Consider the following 26309-nt stretch of genomic DNA (forward strand, 5'->3'; position numbering starts at 1 on the left):
TGACATTTTATTTAAGATCGTATGGCCATTTTTTTCAATCTTCAAGTAGGAGATTCCTTGCTTAATTATTTTAGATATTTGTTTGGGTGACCTGGTATTTTTTGTGGTAGTTTTAGCTTCTTTCTTTTATCATTTCATTAATAGTTTTAATTTTTAAATCTTTATGTAGAGTATCATTTGTACCAGGGTGCGTTCACATTGCATCTTAAAATTTTAGATTGCGCTCTTTATATTATTTTTATATTTAAATTGCTTGCGCACGCCCATAGCTCATTTCCGTATGTCCAGATTGGGATAATTATTGCTTTTTATAAAAGCAGTTGAAAGCAGTTGTTTTCATAACCCATATTTGAATTCCTGTCAATTAGCCAATAGAACTCTATGAACTTCTCCATCTGTTTTTTTATTTTGATGTGCGTTGACCAGCTTAATTTTCTATCCAGATGAATCCCAAGGTATTTTACGCTCTCATATTTTGATATTTTTATGTTGTTCATTTTTACGCTTGAGCAGTCCAGGGTTCTTGTTGTGAAGGTTATATGGCTAGATTTTGTTTCATTTATTTTTATTTTCCACTTTTTGAGCCATTTTACAAATTCCGAAACATATTGTTGAACAATAAAAAAACATGTCTCTAAATTTTCAACCTCCTACCACAAACCCTTATTTTGTAAGACTTATTAGAGTAATTATATCTTTTTTAATTAATTGGTAATTGATGGATATACAGACTGATAGACTGGTAAACTGGCAGACAGGTAACCAAGTAAATGTATAAATAGTTAAACAGGTAGATAGATACATACGTAGACAGATGAGCAGGTAGACAGGTTATTTGGTAGATAAGTGAACTAATGGACAAGAAAATTGGCAGGTAAATTGATAGACAGGTAAAATGGTGGATTGATAAATAAACTACCTGTCTACCTGTATTACCAATGATTCTATTTATACATAAAAGAATAATAGTAATTTGTAAAAATTGTTTTTGATCACTACATGGTGTCTTTCAACTGTTTTGCATCTCTGAAACCGCTGGATCTGCCTTCCCAATATGTAATCAATTCCTCGATACAGGTAAAATGTTGAAGTAATAAACTGAATTGTCATATTCTGCACTTTTGTTGCAAAAACTCCGAAACGGCTGGGCTTGCCTATCTCAAAAACTAATCAGCGACGTTAATACGAATCGAATATTTTTTAAATCATTCAAATCGGTTGATCCCGAAATCGACGACGAAAAATTGTATCCGCATATTCATATATACACACACGTATCCATCCAATGTATGCCAAAATGTTAAGAATGCTTTGAATTTGAATTTGAAATAACTATAATATTTATTTAATTTATTTCTTGTAAAATTGCTTTATTTTACTGAATTTACTTTATATTTGTTATTTTTTATTTTTTACACATAAGCCAGTGTAAAAGTTCAGTTGGTCCTTTTTGCCCCACAAAGAGCTTTTATTGAGGTAATATTGAATTGAATTGAATTAATAACACATTTTATAAAATAATTGAATAAAGTATATCAAGGTCTCGTGGACTAAACAACAGTGCTCACGACCAAAAAAACTAACAACAAAAGAAAATACTTTTGTTACCGATTTTCAAACATTGATGTTTAGCTCCCGATAGCGCGGTCATAAGAATCAAGGTAATGACTGGTTATACATTTCTTTCCCTCTACTTTCAAATATTATTCAAAAATTCTTAACTTTACTTGTTTTTGAGATATCTGTGGTAAACCTTTTTACCCACGGACCTTTAAGCCCCGTTCTACTCTATATAATCTTTTAATACAACATAAAAGATATCCTAATAGTTTTACTCAATTTGGTAGGAAATCGACTAACTCATTACCAACTATTAACCCTGACCGAAATTTGTGTCAATGACATCTTTCCACGGGTTCACATATGTAAGTTTTCTGTTTTTGTTCGCACTGATTAGTTTTTCTAATTGGCAATGATTTCGCGAACATTGTTTTGCCGGTTGCGCGTTCAACGCATTTTCAAGTTTAAACCGATTACATATTAATTGGTGAAATTTTTTTAACTGAGAAAGTTTTAACTTAACAGATTAAATAATTCACATTAATCAATATAATATAATGCCAATATAATATAAATAATGCCAATATATTATAAATACTAAGTTAAAAATTTCACAATTATAGTAATTATGTGTAAAATTGAGAAGCAAAATGTTATATAACAATATAGCAATCAGACGGATTTCTCATTTATTGTATGCGCTTTATATGTTCTAATTGGTCATAAATTTAAGTCTCTTAATAATAAACCCATAAAAACTAATTTGACAAAAATTAGAAGCATTAGAACACTTCTATTCATAATATTATTCTCTCTATTTCAAATTAATTTATCTCTATTTTAAATACATTTATCGCGACCCAAAGAGTAGTATCCAAGACTGTTAACAGTAACACTATAATAGAAAATTGCATAGCAAATATGTTTACATTTTTATTTATCAAATGTCATACTAAGTATGTACTTAATGCCGTGATTTCCAACCTGTGGGTCGCTACTCCTCAGGAGGGCGCGAGGTTGTTACAGGGGAAGTTTTCAAAACACGATTTTCGAAAATAAACCGAAATGTTGAAATTAATAAATAATTAATTTGTGTGTCTATTTTTACAAAATATTGTATATTAACTTGTAGCCCGATAAATAAATTATAATATCAGTTGAGAATTTCTGAAATTACGTTGTTAGAGCATTTTAAAGAAGCGCAACAATTTGCCAGAGCGGCGGCATCCGAGTGGAAAGGGTTGATATTCATTAATATGACTATTTGGCCAATATCTAATAATCTAATATTATATTAAAATCAAAGGCTTCTGTAAAAAAGTGTGAAATAACTACATAATAAAACCAAGAGATTATTTTGGTTACAAAAATAACATTTGCTGAAAAACTTTAATTTTATTTTATTAACTTCCCTTAGGGTGACCGGTAAGGTACAGTAATGGCAAAAAATCGAAAATGTCCATTTTTTTATATATTTGAGTTTCAAAAGTTTCTGAATATATTGGCATACCTTATAAAAAAAGCAATAATGTGTGCGAATACATATGTATGTGTGGATACAATTTTTGTCGACGTTTTGGGGAGCACGGACCAATCGATTTGAATGATTCAAAAAACATTTAACTAGTATTAACAAAATATGAAATTGATGAAATTTTTGTAAAGGCAGGTGCAACAATTTTAAAGATACAGGGAAGAAATTTAGAAAAATTCATTTAGCGGTCAAAAATTATCATTAGATATATGTACATCAAATTATCATATTTTATAGAGATTTTAATATTGAGTACAAATTAGGTTTACATTTCTAGGGTTCTGTATCAAGTTTTATAAAATTTATTTATTTCACTTATATAGTTCAAACAAATTCCACATTTTTGTCACTATAGATCCAACGACTTGAATCGGTTTTAAAATTTCAAAAAAATCTTTTTTTTAAGTTCAAAGCTTTTAATAATTTTAAACCACAGTACAGGTAGTTCCAGCAATTTGCCTCAAGGTACAAGGCTATGCACCACTTGTTCAATTTTATAAACTTATATTTTTAAAATAATTATCAGCCAATTCGTCGAAATAAATATTGGATAAAAATTGTACGTTTTGACACTTGATAATACACAAATTAACCATAATACACTAAAACCATAAAACCATAATCAAATTAATGTTTTAACAAATTCAAATTATGCTTAACATCATTGTTTTATTTAAATATTTAGAATGTTATTTTTTAGTTAGTTTTTTTTTTTTGTAAAATTGTAGTTATACTTCGATGTTTTTTTAATCAATTAAAAGTAATTTTTGTTACACCTGGTTTGTTTTGCGTGACATGTACCAAGTATTAAAAGCTTAGAATAAATAAATTATGAAATTATTCATTACATTTTTAAGATTCAAATATGTCTCAACGTTGAAAATGCTATAAAAAAAACTCATAATACAATTTGGAATGATTTTTTTTTTAAATAATTTTAAATGAATTTATTATGATACTTAAATGCTTGTTCAAATACAATACTTTAGCCATGGTAAATATAAATATCATCTGTGATGTTCAATAATATGCTACGTGATCTGAAAACATTAAATTACTTCAAAACTTACTAATTTTGAAATAATTATAATTTTTTTAAATATCAGACAAGTTTTTTTGGAATTACGTAAGTAACATACGACAAATTCGCTTCCTATAACAAATTCTATACAAACGCGAATAATTTATTCAAAAGATCTGTCAATTCCGTTCCTTGCTCATTATTAATACATAGTACATATATGTTTTTGTCATTATTAAAATCAGTTTTGATTGAATCGACGTTATAATTTCACGTCACATTAGCGCCAGTAATGACCGAGAAAATTTTCAAGCGTATAGAATACATTTAAATATATATAGTATGAGAAAATGCAAAATATAATTAAGATGGATATGTTAACGTCAAATTTGAACTTCCTTTGAGACCATGGAATATATTTGGTTTATTTGGTTCATTAAACCTACCGTTACCTGACACGTGTTGATACAAATCTTTTAAGGGAAGGATAAATAATTAACTAATATAATTCTAAGAGAATTAAAAACATTCCTGATTTTGTAAGAAAAATAACTTTTGTAGTGTTGAGTTTTTTATATGAAATAATCATGCAAGAATATTTTAAAAAAAAATCATATTTGTTTTTATTAAATATTTTAATTAAAATTTTTATTTTGAAACAATATTATGTGAAAAATGTTCATACAAAATCAAAATTCGCGTTTTGAACCTAAGCTAACACAAGCAATATCTCAAAAACGAGTAAAGTTAGGATTTTTTTAATGAAGTTGAATTGTTAGCTATTTCAACTATAATGATGGATTCTTCTCACTAAGTTTCAAACAAAGGTTGTACCCAGTGCGATTTTTATAAAAAATGTGCCTATAAAATATGTAATTCAAAAGAAGTTGTATTCACTCAATTTGTAATAACTGCATTTCAGTAAGCAAAAATTCTAATTATGATAAATTAATCAAAAATACCTACCAAACAAGATTTATGATAGCAGTAAGTGTTGATAATTTTTTTGTTTATAATGTTTAGATTATGAATTTAATTTTATTGGGCAATCTAATAATTGAACTGCATCCCATTGAATAAATGTTGCTATTAGGCTATAAAACATCTTTAAAATTAAAAATAAAATGAGAGATCTCTTTGTCCCCTTGCTATTAGGCTATAAAACATCTTTAAAATTAAAAATAAAATGAGAGATCTCTTTGTCCCCTGGCTGACCGGCTTACAATTTTTTTAAAAATATCAAAAAAAACGTAGTTGGTTTCGTTCTGACAGTATAATTGCTTAAATCCAAATTATATTTTTGCACCCCAAATAAAGTATTTACATTTTAAAGCAATCCGCATGGATTAATGGTTAGAGTTATGAAATTTCAATCAGAGGTTGCAGCCTCAATACTCACTTGTGGCAGCCTGATGCCAAGCACTAGTGGCATCGGCTTTCACTTGGAAATATAGATAGCAATATGTTTTCAAGTGAAAATATAATAGCCCGTGCCAAAAATTGCTGCATCAATAAGAAATCATAACTATTAAAATAATACTAATATTGAAAATTCTGATTGCTGTTCAAATAATAAACACATAATTAATTTAATTATTAATTAAATTAAAACATACATTTCTAACATCACTGAAAAATTATTTCATTTTAAAGTCAAATCGATTTCTCCTCTCACTAAATCTCTATTATGTGACTTTACACAGGTGGGTACTTTATGAACTTCCCGAAGGAGAAGTGCTGATTAGGTAAAGAACAGCCGGGTCGTTTCTTGTGATAAAGTGCTAAAAAACAAACTTCGACAATTTTTATGATTTTTTTTAATGTAGATACCATAGTCTTATAGATCATACTAAAATATTATTTTCAAAATAATCAGTTGAACATTTTATCTAAATATCTTAATTTCAATTTTGATTGATTAAGTCAATTCTTACACATTTCGGGAAGTTCATGCAACTTGCCTTAAAGCTAAATGCCGCTTTCAACTAGTTTAGAATCTAATTTGAAATATAAATACGTTGAATTTATGGAATTTTTTTATTTTCTTTCAGGTTTTCAGTAGGCTACGAGAAGAAGTGCCTAAGTTTAGGCACAAAGTGGTCGCTATACCCGGAGACTGCGCTGTAGCCGGATTGGGATTGAATCTTACAGACAGACAGACCCTCATAAGCAATGTAAGTATTAATAAGTTTCTTTATTTTTGAATGTTAAATTTTTTAAATTATTAAAAACATAATTGGGTGTAAAATTCATAAATTTTTGTAGATTTCAAAAGTCAATAAATTTTTATTTTAATGCTTTTATGTCCTATTCAAAATATTTTATAAGATTGTAAGGAAGAAGTTAATAACAAATGAATGGCGTAAATAAAAAATAAGAAAAAGAGCATAAAATTTAAAAAAAAAACTATTGTGCCATAAATTTGATTTATGATGAAATTTTCATTGAATTTATAACTGATGACATAACTTACTATCTACTTATTCAAATGACATATTTAATAACCATTTGGTAAAAATTACTTTTGTAAAATAAAATCATTTTCTAAGCTGTTGGTAACAAAAAATGGAAGATCCTTGTTTTTTATTTTACGTCTATGGATTACTTACATATGTGGTTTTTCTAAGTATCATAGAAAATAAAATCCTTTAAAATGATATGATTCGAAATAATATTTAAAATTAGCATAAAATATTTTGAACAGGATAGTCTAACTGAGATGTTGTTTTCCAAACGGAGGTATTTAACGAAATTTTTGCATTAATTGACAAAAACGGGTAGGGCAGCAAAGTTGTGATTATTATATTTACGAACAAATATAAGAATATTTTATGAAAAAAATTCAAAAATACTAATTGATAAAATATATCACAACTAGAAAAGACAACAATTGGGATTCCTTCTAATAGTCATGTGCTATAGATAAAATTACTAAATGCTCTTCACATAATAATAGGTGGATGAAATGTATATGTAAAACAATAAGAAAAAGAAATAACTTACTTCAATTTTAAATTTGAAAACAATAATGCAGAGAATTTTGTTCGTTAAATTTTGAGTAAAAATTAATATATATAATTTTTCTTGCAATCGAAGCCTTTTGTTCCACTAGTTTTTTTAATCTATAATTTACAAAGTATCAATATCAAATCAAGTGATTTAGGATTTTCTATGCAAAAGTTACCACGAATTTTTTGTCAATAATTATAAATCATATTAATTTCGAAAAATAAATAAATAATCATCAGTAAATGTTCTTCACCAATATATTTGTATAACAAACCTGTTCAGGAAGAACAATATTACTTAAGAGAAATTTATCCAAACATATCTCCGGAAAACGACAATAGCAAATTGACTAAACATCACCCATTCCATTGCATAATAATTTCAATTATAATTGATCATAATTACTGAATAAACAAACTTTAAATACTTAAAATATCGAATTCTAAACATGATTTCAGTATATTTACATGTAAAAGCAAATAAATTTGAACAAACATCGGCATGCATAGTGAAAATAACGTGATATAATAATGGTAAACTATTTTAAAACTATTTTATTTGAGATGCATACAATATAACGATTTTATTACTGGAATTTAATTTCATTCACATGTTTTATTTTTAAAAATTTGAGATTCTTTCAGTTTTCGAAACAATCAAATATTTTCTAAAAAAACATTCAAACCAAAACTAACTTCCGTACTTCGCTCATATATTCATTAACAAACCTATTAGGGAAATATATAAATATATGTCTATTTTTCTAGTAATTTTCTAGTAGTTTTCTATAAATATAAAATAATTCTAGCAAATGTGCATTTATTCTAGTGAACTTTTACAATAAATAGCCCAAAAATTTATTTATTAACTTTTGTAGGGTAAGTTATAGTAATCGCAAAAAAAAGGAAAATGAAATTTTTTGCAAGTCTTTACGTTCCAAAAGTTTCTAAACATTTTGCATACCTTTGAAAAAATGGATGTGTGTGTATGTGTGTGTGCATGTGTGTGTATGTGTGTGTATGTATAAATGTATGTGCGTATACAATTTTTCGTCGACGATTTCGAGAACAAAGATCAACCGATTCGAATGATTCAAATAACATTTGATACATATTGATGGGAAACATGCTGATTTGTTTTTTGCAAAGGCAGGTCCAGCCGTTTCGATGATACGGGGCAAAAAGTGCCAAAAATGGGAATTCACTTTTTAAGAAAACGGAGCGTGCGATTTGAATGATTCAAAAAACATTTCACTTGTATTGATAAGATGAAGAATTTATGGAATTTTTGTAAACGCAAGTGCATTCTTAGAAAACTAGAAGAAAAAGTTTTGAAAAATGTCAAAAATAATCATTTAGACGTATGCACATCAAATTATCAGTTAATTTATGGAGCTCTTAAAAATGATTACAAATTTCGTTTCCAATTATTTGCATTCAAGGTTCATAAGGTATAGAGTTTACTTATATAGTCCTCGACATTTTCCACACTTCGATTAGATTTTCTTCAATATAACATCATCATATCAATTATTAAACTAAGAAGATCTCATTGGAGTTCTTCTTAGACGTCGTTCATAAGAATCTTTTTGTATTTCTGATTGCTAATTAAAAAAAAAACAGAAAAATCCACACTATGGATCAACCGACTTTAATTAGTTCCAAAATTAGTTTAACCTGGTTATTTAACTGGCTAATATTCTGCAATTCAAAATCTTCAAATTTTATTCCATATTATATAAATTTAGGAAGATTGACAGATAGTTACTTAATTGCAGAGAGAATTATTAATTCAGTTATATTCCTAATTTTACATTCAGCGCATATTCTGTTTTATATTTGTTAAAACATTATTTATTATTATCGATAAACATTATTTATTGAACATCAGTTATTTGAATTAATAAACAATTAACATTTATTTTTGATAACATATTATTTTTGATCATTTTTGAAATTATGAAATTTGCATTATAGAGAATACATTTAGAAATAAATCATTAAATATCATTAATAATTTGTCCTTGAATGTATTAACACAAATAAAAACAAATTACTGTAAATATTTATATTTCACCTACATTTCCAATGATTATCAACAAAGTAACCTGATAAGCAAGAATAAAATAAAACGAACAAATTATTCCATCTTGAAAGGCATGTAATTGTAATTTTCCATTAAAATTGTCAATAGCTCATTATATATCTATAAATACATAATTATTCTGCACAAGTATTGATGGTTATAAAAATGCTGCAACTTTTTTATTTCTATTTCAATTGAGTTGTTTTTGTATCAGTTACGCATTATGCATTTTTAGTACTAATTACTTAGTATCGTTCAAAGTTTTTAAATTAATACATTATTTCTTAATAGCAGCTTTTATTTGATTTAGCTTTATTTGCTTCAAGACACTAAAATAGCATAAAGTTTTTGCTTGTTTACAACCCTGAAGTGATTTTGAATACAAATATATATTCTAATTATAATTATATAATATGAATTCTGTAATAAAAATTGAATGAATATATGCGATCGTTTTTATGGATCATCGTTTAAAGTTTAGAATGTTGTATGCAAATAATATAATATATTTTTTCACGCTTTTCCATTTGTACAATTTTATTAGCTGCATCCTGTTTGACTAACTTTGTTATTAGATAATAATGTAAAACAAATGTTTCGAGATGTACTTTATTTTAATTCATGATCATAAAAATTTCTACGTTTTGCACAAAGTCCATATTATACTAATAGTAATATATGTATCATTTACCGCCAATATTTGTACTAAATATTTTAGAATAAATGTATTTTTTTTTAAGTTTACTTTTCAATGTCGTATTGGCCCACCATAAAATCTAAAGTGATCCGCAAGGCAATTATTTTAAATAAGTGATTATATTAAGTAAGAAATTTGAGAAATATTTTTTCATAACATGTAAGATTTTTAATTTTTTAATTAACCTCTTGATTTGATCTTATATCAAAAAACATCATAAATATTCATCATAAAATAATAATTCAAATTCAAAATAAATAAAATAAAATAAACTAGTGGTGCACAGGCAAAAAATTATTTTTGTAGGAAGCTTTTAAATTATTTGAAAATTTTGAAAAAATGAGATTTTTGAATATTTTGAAGTTATTGATAAAAAAAGTCTTTTGAAAATTTAGATTTTTTTAAATTTTGAAACTATTTTAAGGCAATTGTGCTGTGTGGCTGTTTTAGAGATGAAATATAGAAGCGCATAAGCGCTGCGTCGCAGACTTACGAATGGACATTGTTACGGAACCCTTAGAAATGTAAACAAAATGTATATTTATTACGAAAATCTCTATATGTTGTATCTTGTATATGTTGATTTGATGTGCACATGTCTAATAATCATTTTTGACCCCAAATAGCTTTTTTTCACTTTTTGACTGGATTTCCAAAACCGATAGCCCTGCCTTCCCAAAAATTTAATCATTTTTTTCTTTTTGTCAATAGAAGTAAAATGTTTTTTGAACTAATAAAATCATACGTTCCGTTCTATGGAAAAACTGAGTTACCATTTTAGGCACTTTTTGCCCCGTATCTTCGAATCGGCTGGACCTGCTTCTTCTAAAAACTAATCAGCAGGTCTTCTTATTAATATGAATCGAATGTTTATTTGAATTATTCAAATCGGTTATTGCCGAAATCGTCGACAAAAATTCCTATCTGCACACACACACGCACATACATGCATTTTTTCTAAGGAATGCCAAAATGTTCCAAACCTTTGCAACGTAAAGATACATAAAAAAATTTATTTTAGTTTTTTGGGATTACTATAACTTACCCTACAAAAGGTAGGGTAAGTTATAGTAATCTAGTTATAGTAATATAAGTGCAGTGAAAGCCCATTTTAACTTTCCGACGAAGAGGTTTATATTTTCGCTAGAAAATCCGATTTGCTAGGTTTATATTTTCTCAACGTATCAAGTTATTCTAAACCGTTTGAGACCAATTTTGTGTGTGTGTGTATGTGAGCCAAAACTTAATCTTTCTTTGACATTTTGTCAAAAACTGCACAGATTTCAGAAATTTATAAAATCCATTTATTCTGTACTAGGTAGAACGCTTGGTCTGTTATTTTTGTATACAAATTGTAGGATTTTTTTAGATGCTTTATGATAGTTTTGAAATAGACAGTGAATGTTCTAGGTATTTGATAAATTATTAAAATTTAAGATTTTATGATCAAACACTTATAACATAAGGGGGTGTCCTTTAATCATGTGAGGTTTGGCAAAGAACATCAAAATTATTATCTCTGGGGGAGAGGGAGGGGTATAGTAAGATATCACGTGTATTTATTTTTGAACTAATTTTTTTAAAAGAGTTCAAACATTTTCAAAAAAAAATCAAAATTGTTATAGTTTTTTCATGTAACTAAAAATACACGTGATGTTCGGTGGGGGAGGGGGGGTAATTTTGAATATCACGATGTATCACCAAGACAGAGGAGCGGTCCAAAAATCCTTAAAAACTCGCTCACGTAATTAATGGAAGCCCCCTAATTCTATGATCCAGGCGGTATCCGACATACCCAGACAAAAAACCTAGTATAGTATTCGTAAAAGCATTTCCTTCGCTATACAAAAAAACTAGTATTTACTATAAATTGCTAAATAAATTTTATAATTAATTTTGTGTTATACATGAAACTCTAGAGATTTTTCACCATTTTTTTAAATACTTTTTTTATTATTTCAGGTGAACATAGTGTTCCATGCCGCCGCTACGGTAAGATTCGATGAGCACCTGCGTGTCGCGATGGCAATTAACGTACACGGAACAAAAGACATATTGGACTTGTGCAAACATATGATTCAACTTAAGGTATATATTCACTAAATATTTGCTAGATTTATATTATTTGCAAGATATTGCTAAAACATACATATCAAATAATGAACTTTTCGTTTAACTAAGGTAATGGAATCTAGGATGAGAACTTATAGCGGGAAGAAGAGAACTGCTTAATTTAAATCACTTCAATATGACGTGCTTTAATATAATAATCGCTTAAATATTACTCTTTAAAAATTTCGTACATAGCAATATAAAAATCAATTAGCTAAATTATCATAATCAGAATATCTCACAATGTCAGTAGAGGTGAGCCCCCAAGTGGCGGACACCTAAGGTTATTTATAAATAAATCAAAAGAATATTTTACGAAATGTTTATTTAATTATGACTTATGCTAGATAACAAAGGTAGAAATCAAACTAAATTAACAAAAACGCAACCTTTGCTAAAAAATAATTAATATTATCAATCAAACTTCGGTAACAAAAAATATGATGGTAAAAAGTGGCAACTAGTACCGAACATTTAAAATTAACCTGCATTGAACACATATGTAGCCATCTTCATACTCTGAAATGTCTGCACATGTGTTTTTGACGAATATTTTTAGATATTGCAAAAAAAAAACATTATTCATCCACCATTTTTGCTGGTGGATGCTCTCAGCTAGAGCATTCATCATAAGATTTTCATTCTTTGACTAGGAAATACGAAAATATTTATGATATTATGACCGAAAATATTTTGAGCTTGGACTTGCTGTTTTATATTACCTTATATATAGTATATACCTTATATAGTATTACCTTACGAATGATACCTTCCAGGATATTTATAGATGTATTGCATTTATTAAATATTATATTGTATTTATCTCTTTACAGAGTGTAATTCACGTATCTACAGCTTATTCAAATTGCCATTTGCGCCAAATTGATGAAAAGTTTTACGAATACTCAGTTAAACGAGAAGATTTAGTGGCACTCATCGAGAAATTGGACGATAAGGCTGTTGAAGACATAACACCCAGGTAGATAAATAATAACTCTAAATTTATAAATTTTCAATTGATGAGTAATTTTTTTATTATTATTATTATTTCAGCATTCTCGGAAATTGGCCAAACACTTATGCATTCACAAAGGCAATGGCTGAGGATTTGGTCAAAACCGAAAGCAAAGGACTTCCTATCGGCATGTTCCGTCCAGCAATTGGTAAGTCGTAATAATAATTACCTTATGACATTGCAATATACCAATTGCAATTATTTAAAACCGTTTAACATTCTAACAAAAATAAATGAACGTTTTTGACCCATTAATGTAAACCAAAAAACTAATCTTTAGAACATCTATAATTAATGGAACATTGTTACCGTAACATAGACGATAAAATAGCGTTGTTATGGCAACGCTATGGTATGCTTGTTTCTTGGTAGTAAGAACTGTGTAAATGTCTATATAATTGCTGTACGATCAGGCGTTTTACACATAAAACCTAATGAAGTATAATAATAATTATTTTATTTTAAAAAATATAATGTATATAAATATATGTAAAAGTAAGTATACAAAAGGATTAAAATTATCGTAATTGCAATAAAAGTAGTCATCAAAATTAATGAAATTTTCAATAATTATACTTCAATCAAGTCCTTTACTATGAAAGAACAGAACGATACTGAAATAAACATTGTGATAATAAACTATGTAATATGTTTAGATTTTGCAGGATTTATATATAGCAAACATTGCAAACTATTAATGAGTTTAAACTACATGATCCACTAAATTTTATTGAAAATTGTGCAAACCGTTTTATTATTAATAAATATAATGTTATAAAAAATCTGAAACTAAATTAGGTCTAACATTGGTATCTGTTCCTTGTTACTGGTATTCGAGCATAAAAATTAGACAATTACTGACATTAATTAAAAATTAAATGATACATAATTGATTTCTCTTATATTTATTATATAAATTTATGAATTATTGTTTCAAATAATTCAAATAAATTGAAAACAATCAGGGTAAAGTATCATTATCTTAGGGCAAGTTGTATGAACTTCCAAATTTGTATAAATAATCGACTTAATCAATGAAAATAAAGCATTTTTATATTGTGGCCATTCTAACGCCGACAGCCGTACGGTGCACATCGTGTTCTATTCTAAATAAAAACATTATTTCAGTGCAGTTTACCTTTTTACCTGTGAGTGTTCAAATAAAAGACTCTTATCAGTGAGTGTAGTTTGGAGTTACGCAACATGGTCCCCATCGGAGGGGACAAAGAACCGGTCATACCTATTGTTCAATCGTTTAATGTTTTGAATGATATGGATATTTCTGCAGATCCAAGTGAAGAAATACCTTTAGCAAGCGGATCAGGTTTGATTTCACAACCTATACAAAATAATGCAATAATTACTCACCAATTAAGTGAAAATTACTCTTCAAGACAAAGTGATTTCAGAAAACAGATTTCAATAAAAAACCACAAAAGTATAGCTATTTCATCACGTTCATCTCATGTGAATTCTTCAAATTCTACTGATAACAACAAAGATCTTAATAAATTTGACGTTAACCGATCTATTCATTCATCAGAAGAGAACTCGGAAAACTTGGAGCAAACATCGGAAAATCTTAACAATATGGAAGACGATTCACATTCTTCGGAACAACCAACTACTGATTCTAATCCTAACCCTTGGCAAGTATTCACGCCAAAAAAACGAAAAACTTCTTATGTTCCTTTACAAATTAATATATCGACTAATAATAGATTTTCTGCGTTATCATCAATAAATGTAGAAGACAAAACCCCTGCTGTAACAACCGTTAATAAACCCCCACCAATATTTATTTACGGAGTTGAAGATCCCGCGGACATGTTAAACACGTTTAACAAAATAGTTCCGCCAAATCAGTACTATCTTCGAAGCCTCGCCAATAACACCTTTAAAATCATATGCCAAACTGTTGATAATTTTCGTGAACTCTCGAAATATTTAAAACAAACTAACGTAGTTTATCACACTTATCAACTAAAACAAGAAAAAGCATACAGGGTAGTACTTAGGAATGTTCATTTCTCTACAGACACGGAGCTGATAAAATCAGAATTATTAAAACAGGGTCATGTCGTGAGAAATATTCTCAATATAAGGCATAGGTTAACTAAAGAGCCGTTGAACATGTTTTTTGTGGACCTAGAGCCCAATAAAAACAATAAAAATATATACAATGTTTATAAAATATCAAATAATATAATCAGGGTAGAACCACCGCGCAAATCCAGCAACATTGTGCAATGCACACGTTGCCAAATGTATAATCATACTAAGGCTTACTGCAACAGACCTTTTATTTGCTCAAAATGTGGTGAAAATCACAGAACAAAAGATTGTACTAAAGACCCTAATACTCCAGCCCACTGTTATCACTGTGACGGTGCGCATACTGCTAATTACAGAGGATGTAGCTTCTACAAAGAAAATATCGAGCCAAGAAATAGAAATCTGTATAAAGAAACAAATAACGCCCCATATCCCACTCCTTCAATCACAACTAAAATCAATTCGCATAAATTCAACACAATTCCTAATCCAATTAACCCCTCAGTTTCCTATGCAAACGCCACAAGAAATCAGCAACGTACTTCCTCGAATCCAATCACGGACTCCGATTCTACCACTTTATCGTCTTTTCTCTCAGAATTCAAGACTTTTTTCAGTCAACTTATGCAACAAAATAGCCTCGTTATCAACATGTTAACCACTCTAATTAATAAATTGAATAATGGCAAACTTAATTAAAATCGCTCAATGGAACGCTAATGGTTTAATTCCTCACAAATATGAAGTGGAGTGTTTCCTGAAACTAAATCATATCGACATTCTCCTCATTTCGGAAACCCACTTTACTGAAAAAACATATTTTAAAATTCAAAATTATATCACTTATAATTCAAACCATCCAAGTGGTAGCGCTCGTGGTGGATCAGCATTATTAATCAAAAGCAGCTTAAAACATTTTGCACTTCCGAATGTCCAACAAGAATCCATGCAAGCAACACAAATCCTATTAGAAACAAGATCATTTGAGATAACCATTTCTGCGATATATTGCCCTCCTAGGTTCAAAATTTCAGCTAATGACTATTCGTCCTTTTTTGAACAACTAGGATCCAAATTTATATTAGGAGGTGACTATAATTGTAAACACACAGCTTGGGGCTCCAGGCTGACAACTTCGAAAGGAAAAGAACTTCACATGGCAATATCAAATAACAATCTCCTCCATATTTCAACAGGCAGTCCTACCTATTGGCCCTCTGATCCAGACAAAGTACCAGATCTTCTGGATTTTTTCATAATTAAAGGTATCTCCTTAAATAATTTTGACATAGAGAACAGCTATGATCTTTCGTCAGATCATTCTGCAATTGTGTTAACATTCAGCTCAATTCCTGTAAATGAACAACCTTCAGCTATCCTCCACAACAAATTTACAAATTGGGATCAATTCAGGGCTTTACTGGATTCAAAAATTTTTCCACATTCCAGACCGAAAAGTTCAGCCGACATTGACTACAAGATAAATAAATTCACAACAGTTTTAAAAGAATCCTCAAAGTTAGTTACTCCAACCTGTCGCACGAAAAATTCCACACCTATTATTCCTTCCGAAATTAAAAAACTAATTTCGCAGAAGAGGATAGCAAGAAGGATATGGCAACTATCACACAAGCCTCAAGATAAAACTAAGTTAAACCAACTCACTAGGACATTACAGAATAAAGTAAAGGTTTGGAAAAACGACGCTTTCAAGACATATCTATTGCAACTCAACAGGTTTGACAACTCCATTTGGAGGCCTATCAAAATCAAAGGGAAACCAACACTAACGAACCCTCCACTGAAGATTCGATCTCTGAATGGATATACATGGACAAAAAGAAATACGGAGAAAGCTGAAGCTTTTGCAGATCACTTGCAAAATATTTTTACCGACACAAATCTGTCCCTAGGTCCAGTCTGCAATAATTCGTGGCAATCAAATATCGACTCAATAAAACGAATAAAACATTTTTCTCCAAATGATGTTGCTTGCACAATCAAAAAATTAAAAAACAAGTCTTCCCCTGGCATCGACAATATCACTCCAAAAATGCTAAAAGAATTGCCAAAAAACTCTATAATATTTTTAACCAATATTTACAATGCAATTCTTGAATTCAACTATTGGCCTACAGCTTGGAAAACTGGAGAAATAATAATGATTCCTAAGAAAAATAAAGATCCGCATCATGCCAGTTCGTACCGACCAATTAGTCTTTTACCAGTTTTATCCAAGATTCTCGAAAGACTAATTTTACTCAGACTAGGCGAAGATCATCCAGGTGAAAAATGGATCCCAAACCACCAATTTGGATTCAGAAAGGACCACTCAACAACCCAACAATGTAATAGAACAGTCACCTATATTCTGGATGCTTTGAATCATAAAAAACATGCAGTAGCAGTATTTCTTGACGTAAGTCAAGCTTTCGACAAAGTATCACACACAGGACTCCTTTCTAAAATACAAACTACTTTTCCCAATTACTTCAACATTTATACTCCTTTTTGTGTAATAGAAAATTTCGCGTAAGAGTTAAAGGTGACTATTCAAGCACACGCCACATAGAATGTGGTGTTCCACAGGGCAGCGTCCTGAGTCCACTACTTTACATTCTTTACACAAGAGATTTACCTACTGATGAAGATTTGATGATTTGCACATACGCCGATGACGTAGCAATAATCTCGAACAACATGGACATTGCAATTGCCACTGATAAAATCCAAAATTACCTTACTTCACTAGAATCCTGGCTCCACAAATGGAAGATCTCGATCAACACCGACAAATCTCAACACATTATTTTTTCTTTGAGAAAGCACAATAGTCCTCCTGTCCTCCTCAATAATTCAATAATTCCGAATTGCAGCAGTGTAAAATATTTAGGTATGCACCTCGACACTAAATTAAACTGGAGGGAGCATATACTCAACAAGAAAAAACAAATTCAACTGAGAATAAAAGATCTGTATTGGCTGGTAGGCAGAAGAAGTAATTTATCACTTGAGAATAAAATCCTCATCTACAAAACGGCTATCATCCCCATCTGGACTTTTGGCATAGAACTTTGGGGATGTGCCAGTAAATCCAACATCAACATCATCCAGAGGTGTCAAAACAAAATCTTACGTTTACTGACAAATGCACCGTGGTATATCACCAACTTCTGCCTACATAAGGATTTAAATATCAGAACAGTTCATGAACAAATAATATCAAGAAGCTTAGCCTACAACAACAAACTACAAGTCCACGCAAATCCAACCATCAAAATGTTGCCCAGACCCACTAGACGCCTGAAAAGGAAATGGCCCGTCGATCTACCGCTGCAATGAACAAATGCGTGTTCCGGCGAATTTAAGTCGGCAACACCTTTCACCACGCCATTTTTGTTTAATTTATATTTTTATTTCTTACTTCACTTTATAATTTTCCTTTAGTTTCTTAATTATTATTTCTTATTATGTATACTGTTTACTTTATATTATTGTTCTCTTTATTACCTAAATAAGCAATTTTGTATTATAAGACTTTTTAAGTCTTGATTGACAAAACAATAAATAAAAAAAAAAAAAAAAAAAAAAAAAAAAAAAAAAATTATATTGTATGGTAATTTTTACACCTGTCCTGAAATAGACAGCAGGTAAAATCGTAGGATTAAGAAAATGAGCTTTAAAAGTACTAGATCTATTCTCTTCATTGTCCAAAATTTTGCTCAGTATTCCAAACTTTGATAAACTTATGTAATTGATACGCTTTTTATAGGCCTATAATATTTTTGAAGTATTCGTTTAGAATATGAACTTTATCACTATGCAAAGTTTCTTGAAATTACAAAGAAACGGTCCGTCCGATCTATACTAAAACTAATCAGCACGCTTTCCAACAACTAATATCTCTTGAATCAAGAGATTCAAGAAGACTAATCAAGAGCCTTGATTAGTTTTTGAACTTTCAAAGTTGATTCAGTTTTTTTGTGAAAACAAAAGATTATGCTCTTATCTTCTAATTATAAAAAAACGGCTCGACTAATCACAACGCAAAACTAATCAACTTGAGTCTTTATCGATTTTCATAAACTGACTTCAAATTTTGAAATCGGTGCAATGGTTTTTTGGGAAAACATAGAAGAAATTTCAATTTTTTTCAACTACAATTGTAAATTAAATTTAAATTTAAAAATATAGATTGTCAAGGATAACTATCCTATGATGATATGATAACTATCCATTTTCTGTTATTATTACATTAAATTTTTAAATATTGTCATGTAATAAGTCCTTACAACTTTTTTAGATGCTTAGGTGTTAAAGGCTTGAGCAAGTCAATTTTAAGCTCTCATACATACTCGTACAAATTTTCCAACTGGTGTCAAACGAATCAGAATGACTTGAAAACAAACTTCTCCGTCGGGAAGTTAAATAATAGATTTTTCTCAAAAGTACTAATTTCATATTCCATTAATAAACTACAAGTTTAAACAACTTAACTCGTGGTCTATGGATTTCCAGAACAGATACATGGAACAATGAAATATATTTCTATTACCTAGAAGAATTTTATAAACAAACAAACAGTATGAATTGTTTAACGTCATATTTCTCAGTCACAATACGTCATAAACTTGCGTTATACGTTACAAATATATCAAACATTACATCATTTCCACGTTTTTAATATCAAGCCAAGATAAATCAAAACTACCTTGACCTTGCTATTGAGGATCATGGGATATACGGGATAAATATTATTTCAACTAATTAACAACAATCAATGTTTCAAATGTTAAATCACAAAAAATACCGCTGAATGACCCGGGGTTTTTCATTATTGAAACAATCATTTATACTGGCCATTAATTTTTGCACATATCGTGTGGGCGACAGCAATGTCATAATGGAGGACTTACTAAGAAAGTTATATGAGGTGCCCCTGAAGCGATATGTGTCAGTAATTATCACTTGAAATTCATTTGAAAATATTTTTATCGCAATTATTATTCGGCGGAATTGTTGTCGGAAAAGTTTTGGAATTGGACAACGTGTTCATTTACTATATTTACTAATTAGTGGAGAATGTAATTAGCAGTGAGTCACCATAGATGATAATAAAGTTGAAAATATTTCTATACATATTATTTTAACAACAATATTTAATTTTGTCTAAGGAAGGTTGATAATGATTAAAACAAATGAAATTTATATGATAGATGTATATAAATAATAGAAAAAGTCTTGAAGTCGAATATGCAAAAATATCAGATATCTGTATTTCTTATGTAAAATTTTATGGTAATGTAGGTATGTAACGTATTAAGAATCTTAGTAAAAAAATATCCTTATTTGATCAAATACCCCGCGAATTCGAGATTTAATAGCCGCGGACAGCCGGGTGTCAAGCAGCATCTACATCGGTTTTTACTTGAAAATATTGATGGCAATATGTTTTTAAGTTAAAAAAAACCCTCATTAGGAATTTCTGCTGATTTTTGTCCTATTTGTCATCTATAAAGCCAAGTTGTTTAAGAAGTCAGCACTTATAGGACTCGTTATATGCTGATTACTGTTGAAATTTAAAAAAAAACTTTCTTTGGTAAAAGAGCTCAATATGAGTCAAATACAAAAAAAACTATGATAAATTTCATCATGTGATTCCAGCATAACATCAACAACTAATCGTCATTTTCCAAAAGAATCATTTTTAACCTTTACTTTTTTAACTTTCCGAATGAGGTATTTATGATTTCGACAGAAAATCTATTTGGCCTATTTTATGTTTTTTGGATGTCTCCATTATTCTGAATCGTTTGATACCAAAATCGAAAAAAATATGTGTGTGTAGGTGTATGTGAAAGAATATTCGATTTTTTGTCGACGAGGTGTAATTGGCGTGTTGACTTAATCTAAGTTATATGAACTTTTCGCTTTTATCAAAAATGATTGCACCAATTTCGACAATTCAAAAGCCATTTGATGAAAATCGAAAAGCACTCGCTTTGGTGTGGTTTTTGTTATTTTTTACGACGATCAACCAAACCGTTTCTTTAGAATTAACAAAAATGTGCAGAATAATTCACCAGTATTTTTGCCAATTTCGTGATCCTTTGAAAATTCGAAAACTTAAAGATATCAGTTGAGAAAGGTTCTGATTAGTTTTTTAGATCGGCCAGGCTGTTTTTTTCTATTTAATTATCAAAAAAACCTTTTTTGACGAAATTTTATGCAATTTTGCATAACGAAGAGGTTCATGGTATTTCAAACATCATAAGATATCTTAGCCATCGGTCGGAGAACTTTTTTAATCATTACCCCAAAATATTTTTGTCTAAGTTGATATTACCCCTATGGCAAAGAAAGAATACACCCTTACGGAGAACTATGCAGCAAATACAATAAATATCGATTAAAAATACTTTTTACCCTCAAAAAATCCACTTTTACCCCATTTGAGGTAATTTACCCAAGTTCTGTTTGTGCAGTTGAATAGCTGAGTGCCTGCTAAACCGCATTATTATGAAATATTGCATATCGAAAAGTTCATATAATTTAGCTTAGGGCAACATGCCAGTTGCACCTTGTTTGACTATATTATTATTGCTATTTATTCTCTAAATTTTTTTATTATTATTTTTAAACAGCAATCAGAACCTTACGTCCTATGAGCTGTTGGGCTGAAACTTCTCCTTACTTCGTATTTTTAGATGGTAACGCAATGGTTAATCTATCCATATTTGATGATTTTTGTTATTAGAATTAATCTAATAGGGCTGACTTTTTTATTGGTGCAGCAATGCCGGGCAAGGGCTATTTTCACTTGGAAACATATTGCTATCTATATTTTCAAGTGCAAATCGTTGTCACTGCTGCCTGACAAGAGGCTGCTCGAAGTGGGTATCGAACCCAGGATCTCTGAAACAAGTCCCGTCGCTCTTAACCGCTTACCTACGGGCGAGCTATTCTTTATCACATATATCACATTATTTTAGAATTCAGTGTACCCATTTATCATATTCTTGCTTCATAATTGTATTCATATCACTTGATTCTTGTGTTTCAGTAACTTCTACTTCCAAGGAACCAGTTGTGGGATGGATCGACAATCTCTATGGACCCACCGGAGTCGTAGCCGGAGTTGCGACAGGGGTCCTAAGGACCTTACATTGCGATGAAGACATCAACGCAAATATTGTCCCTGTGGACATGACTGTTAATGCTGTAATGGCAGCAGCATGGGATGTTGCTACCAATTGCAAAGGAAGGTTGGTTGAAAATAATTTTATTTTGTTGGCATAAAATTTTATTGTTTTATTTTTGTCATCAACTCCTGGCATAAACCGCATACTAATTATATAGTTTCAAATATGATGCAATATATTGTATTTTTCGTTTCGTATTGCGTGTGAGAACTACGCATCAATTTTTGGTCGCATCCCTTTTTGATCAGTATCAATTTTGTTTGACATATTTTTTATAATACATATTTACTGCAAATAAATTTAACTTTTCTGTGGCTTCGTGAGAAAGACTTTGGTTTTGCAACCATGTGTTTCAGGTTCTATCATACTCAAGCAGTAGCGATATCAGTTTTCATCGGTGCATTGCTGATTATTGATTAATATTAGAAGATCCTAGATAATTAAAAAGTATTAGGACAACCACTGGCTTGCGTTTTAATAATACTAGGTTAAGGAATTACATTGCAACACCTTTGAGAACATACTTTATGCTGATCAAAAAAAAAATAAAAAGTAGGAAAAAACTTGCAACTAAATTGAAACCGAAAAAACTAAACAAAAAAATGTTTCAACCAACTGCTTTTGATTCAACAATCAATGTCAATAAGAATGGAACTATATCATGATCGTCAAATTTGTCTATTTGTGAGAATTTGAATCAATAGTTTTGAGTCTTGAAGAAAACAAAATTTCAAATGATATATTCTATGTAAAAATATAAATCATTGGAATATAAATTTTATTTATTTATTTTTCTAGATCTGGAGAAGATATGCCAGTTTACAACTATGTATCTTCAGTAGAAAATCCATTGACATGGGGCCAGTACACAGAATTGAATGTTCGCCTAGGTTTTGATTATCCGTTTTCCAGTGCAATATGGTAAGATATCAAAAATAATTAATCATAATTTATTCTAGATTTCAAAATATTATATTCGTGTCATCAGTAGCTCATAGAACTTATAAGTTCTGATTGCTTGTGAAATTCTAACTCTTCCTCTGCTTATTTTAATAAAATCCATCAATTGGCTATATTTTTGGCCGAAAAGACAAAGCTAAATTATTATTTTATTTTGTAGGTATTTGTGTTTCACAATGAATAAATCTGCTACCATGAATAAATTGTACAAGATCTTCCTCCACTTCTTACCTGCCATGTTAATCGACTCTCTTGCGATCTGTGTCGGACAAAAACCAAGGTACGTGGTGATTGCACAATATTACTATCAAAACTATATTGGAAAACTAATGGACCAATTCTGCGGCCAATATTATACAACAGACCAATATTATGACAAAGCCATGTTACGTTCCAACTTCTATACATAATGCTACCGAATTATACTGGATACTGTCAAAATGTCATGAAATTGCTGTGCATTCAGGCGTTTTACACATAAACTGCAACGTCACTAGTATGTTATGAAGCTGAGTCAGAAAGACCATGTCATCTACCATCGTTTTTTTTTTTCTATCCGACAGCCTGAGAAAAACGCCTGACTGCACAGCAACCACATGGTTTTTGCCCTATGCTATGTCCAGTTATGACTAATCATCTATACTCGAAGTATTTGCTGACATTTTTATTATATATGCAACTATACCCACGAAGGGCAATTTTCACTTGAGGCTATATATTAGAAGTGTATTTTTTCATTTTTAACTACAGTTTTATTGATAAATCTTAACATTTACGGGACGGCACCGATTTCAAAACAATCTACTGTACCGACTGTAAACTTGATTTCATTGTGTATGTTATGCAATTTGTTTGATAAAAATTTGTGGTCATTGAAGGTCATACATTTATAATATTAATTTATTTTTGGTCATTTTATAAAGAATGGTCACGTTCAGAACAATTTCCAAAATGCATAGCTGGTTGATTTTGACATATTTTACAATATAATGTTGTTCGCCGCCTTCCTCCTGGTGCTTTTCTGTCAGACAATACAATCCTTTTTCCTTTTAGAATTTAGAATATGCCACTGATTAGTCAGTATATTTGTTCATTTTTGTGCTGCCATAATGGTTTGCTTTTCTATTATATTGTCTAATAATTCATTTGTAAAATATAAAGTAAAATAATCTATTGGATGTCTTATATTGCTTGGTATTTGTAGTCGGGGTATTCGTTGATGTATGTCAAACTCGATTATTGAAGGAGAATCGGCACATTCGCTAACGTTTTTCCACTCTTCATTTAATTTGTCGAACTTTTTCTTTTTGTTAATTGGATATCATCATCACATTCATCACTATTTTCGGTGCGAATAGTAATTTCGTAAAATTTGTCTGGTTGAATGTCTATTTGAAACTCATCTTCACAAAATTTACCAGTCGTTTTGCCATATTAAAAAGCGCTCGGTCGTTTTAAATATTAAAAAAAAGACTTTAGAGCAAAAAAAAGCTAAAAATACTAATAAAATAACTAAAAATTATTTTCAAAATACAACACTTTTTATCATTGCTATATGTAATTTATTCAACTTTTCGATGCAAACTGAGTCATTGTTTATAAAATAGCCTGTGCCTCACAGAGTATGTTTGTCCACTCAGGTGGACAGCAGTCCCCAAGAGTTAATGGGCGGTACGTGTTCCATACAGCAGTGTCACCCAAAACACGGCCCTAGCAAAAAGATTAAGAAAGTATTTTTTTCTATTGCAGATTATTAAAAGCCTATAAAAAGATCCACAAGTTTTCAAACGTAATCTCATTCTTCTGTACTAATGAATGGACATTTACAAATAATAACGTTCAAGCGCTATGGAAGAAAATATCTCCAAAAGATCAAGAAATGTTTGATTTCAACATGCAAACAATGGATTGGTCAGCTTACATGAAAACTTACATCAAAGGAATGAGGATATACTTATTCAAAGATGATTTAAGCACAATTGAAGCAGCAAGGCGAAAGTGGAACAGGTAATTTAATATTTAAAAAACAATATATTTTTTAATATGACTTGTATAATTTTATCTTATGTTCTACTTCTAGGTTCTACTATCTACATCAAATAGTAAAGTTAACTATAGCATTATTTATATTATATGGATTATGGTCAGTATTTAGTTCTATGTTAATTTAATTCAAAGGATTTAGTTTTTAATTATATTATCTAGATTGTAAAGTGCCCATATACGATTTACATTAAAAATGAATGACTGTGGTGCTTTGTTATATCTGTTATAACCAAAGTCATTTTTTGTAAGATATAAAAGCATTTTATGCAATTTTATAAAAAATAAATTCAAATTATTATAAGATTCAATATTTATAAAAGAAAAATGAAAAAAGCATAAAAAGAGCGAAGTGCAATTGTGTGTGAATTATTTTTTGTTAGGTATTATTGTAGATTTTATATGTATATTATGCTTATTTTTATTATCACACAAAATAATATTTTCGTTATTCTATCTTTTAGACCTTCTTGGTTTTCATCAGTAACGAAATGGAAATATTGTTTTGTGTATTATATGTAATATATTATTGCTTAAGCGTTTTTGTATGAAAGTATTATGTGTTTAACATGACAAAATTAAGTATTTTTAATCAAATCAATTATTTCACTTACTAAAATAGGATTAATAAACCAATGATGTATAATAATTATGTGAAAAATATTGTATCGGAATTATTGGATCCTTCATCATCATTGCTTAAGATATATTTTTTGGAGAAGTAGATTTCTTATAAATACTCGCAAGATTATATTTATATATATATATATATATATATATATATATATATATATATATATATATATATATATATATATGTATAGGTGTGTATATAATAATTTATTCAAATTACGTTTCTATTTCAATAATCGGCGATATGATATTTATTTCAATACACACCTGACTTTTGCGTTCCAATAATAAACTAATATTACATAATAGTATAAATTCACTTTATCAAATTATTATCACAAACTGACTAAAGGCAAAAGCATTTATAATTAATTACATTAATA

General features: G+C 29.5%; 1 protein-coding gene across 1 annotated transcript in view; it reads left to right on the top strand.

Moving 5' to 3' along the window:
• LOC113370540 (fatty acyl-CoA reductase wat-like) overlaps nucleotides 1–25627 on the top strand; it is a 73771-nt gene extending 48144 nt beyond the window's left edge. The window contains exons 4-12 of the mRNA XM_026611218.1: nucleotides 6167–6289; nucleotides 11869–11994; nucleotides 12852–12997; nucleotides 13072–13181; nucleotides 22152–22353; nucleotides 23089–23211; nucleotides 23411–23530; nucleotides 25000–25257; nucleotides 25331–25627. Coding sequence (XP_026467003.1) covers nucleotides 6167–6289; nucleotides 11869–11994; nucleotides 12852–12997; nucleotides 13072–13181; nucleotides 22152–22353; nucleotides 23089–23211; nucleotides 23411–23530; nucleotides 25000–25257; nucleotides 25331–25421 — 1299 coding nt within the window. The 3' untranslated portion in view covers nucleotides 25422–25627. The remainder of the gene's footprint in view (nucleotides 1–6166; nucleotides 6290–11868; nucleotides 11995–12851; nucleotides 12998–13071; nucleotides 13182–22151; nucleotides 22354–23088; nucleotides 23212–23410; nucleotides 23531–24999; nucleotides 25258–25330) is intronic.
• The last annotated feature ends 682 nt before the right edge of the window (nucleotides 25628–26309 follow it).

This window comes from Ctenocephalides felis, unplaced genomic scaffold (genome assembly GCF_003426905.1).
Source record: "Ctenocephalides felis isolate EL2017-DRISC unplaced genomic scaffold, ASM342690v1 CF-g0.4_SCAFFOLD_01492, whole genome shotgun sequence".
NCBI lineage: Eukaryota > Metazoa > Arthropoda > Insecta > Siphonaptera > Pulicidae > Ctenocephalides > Ctenocephalides felis.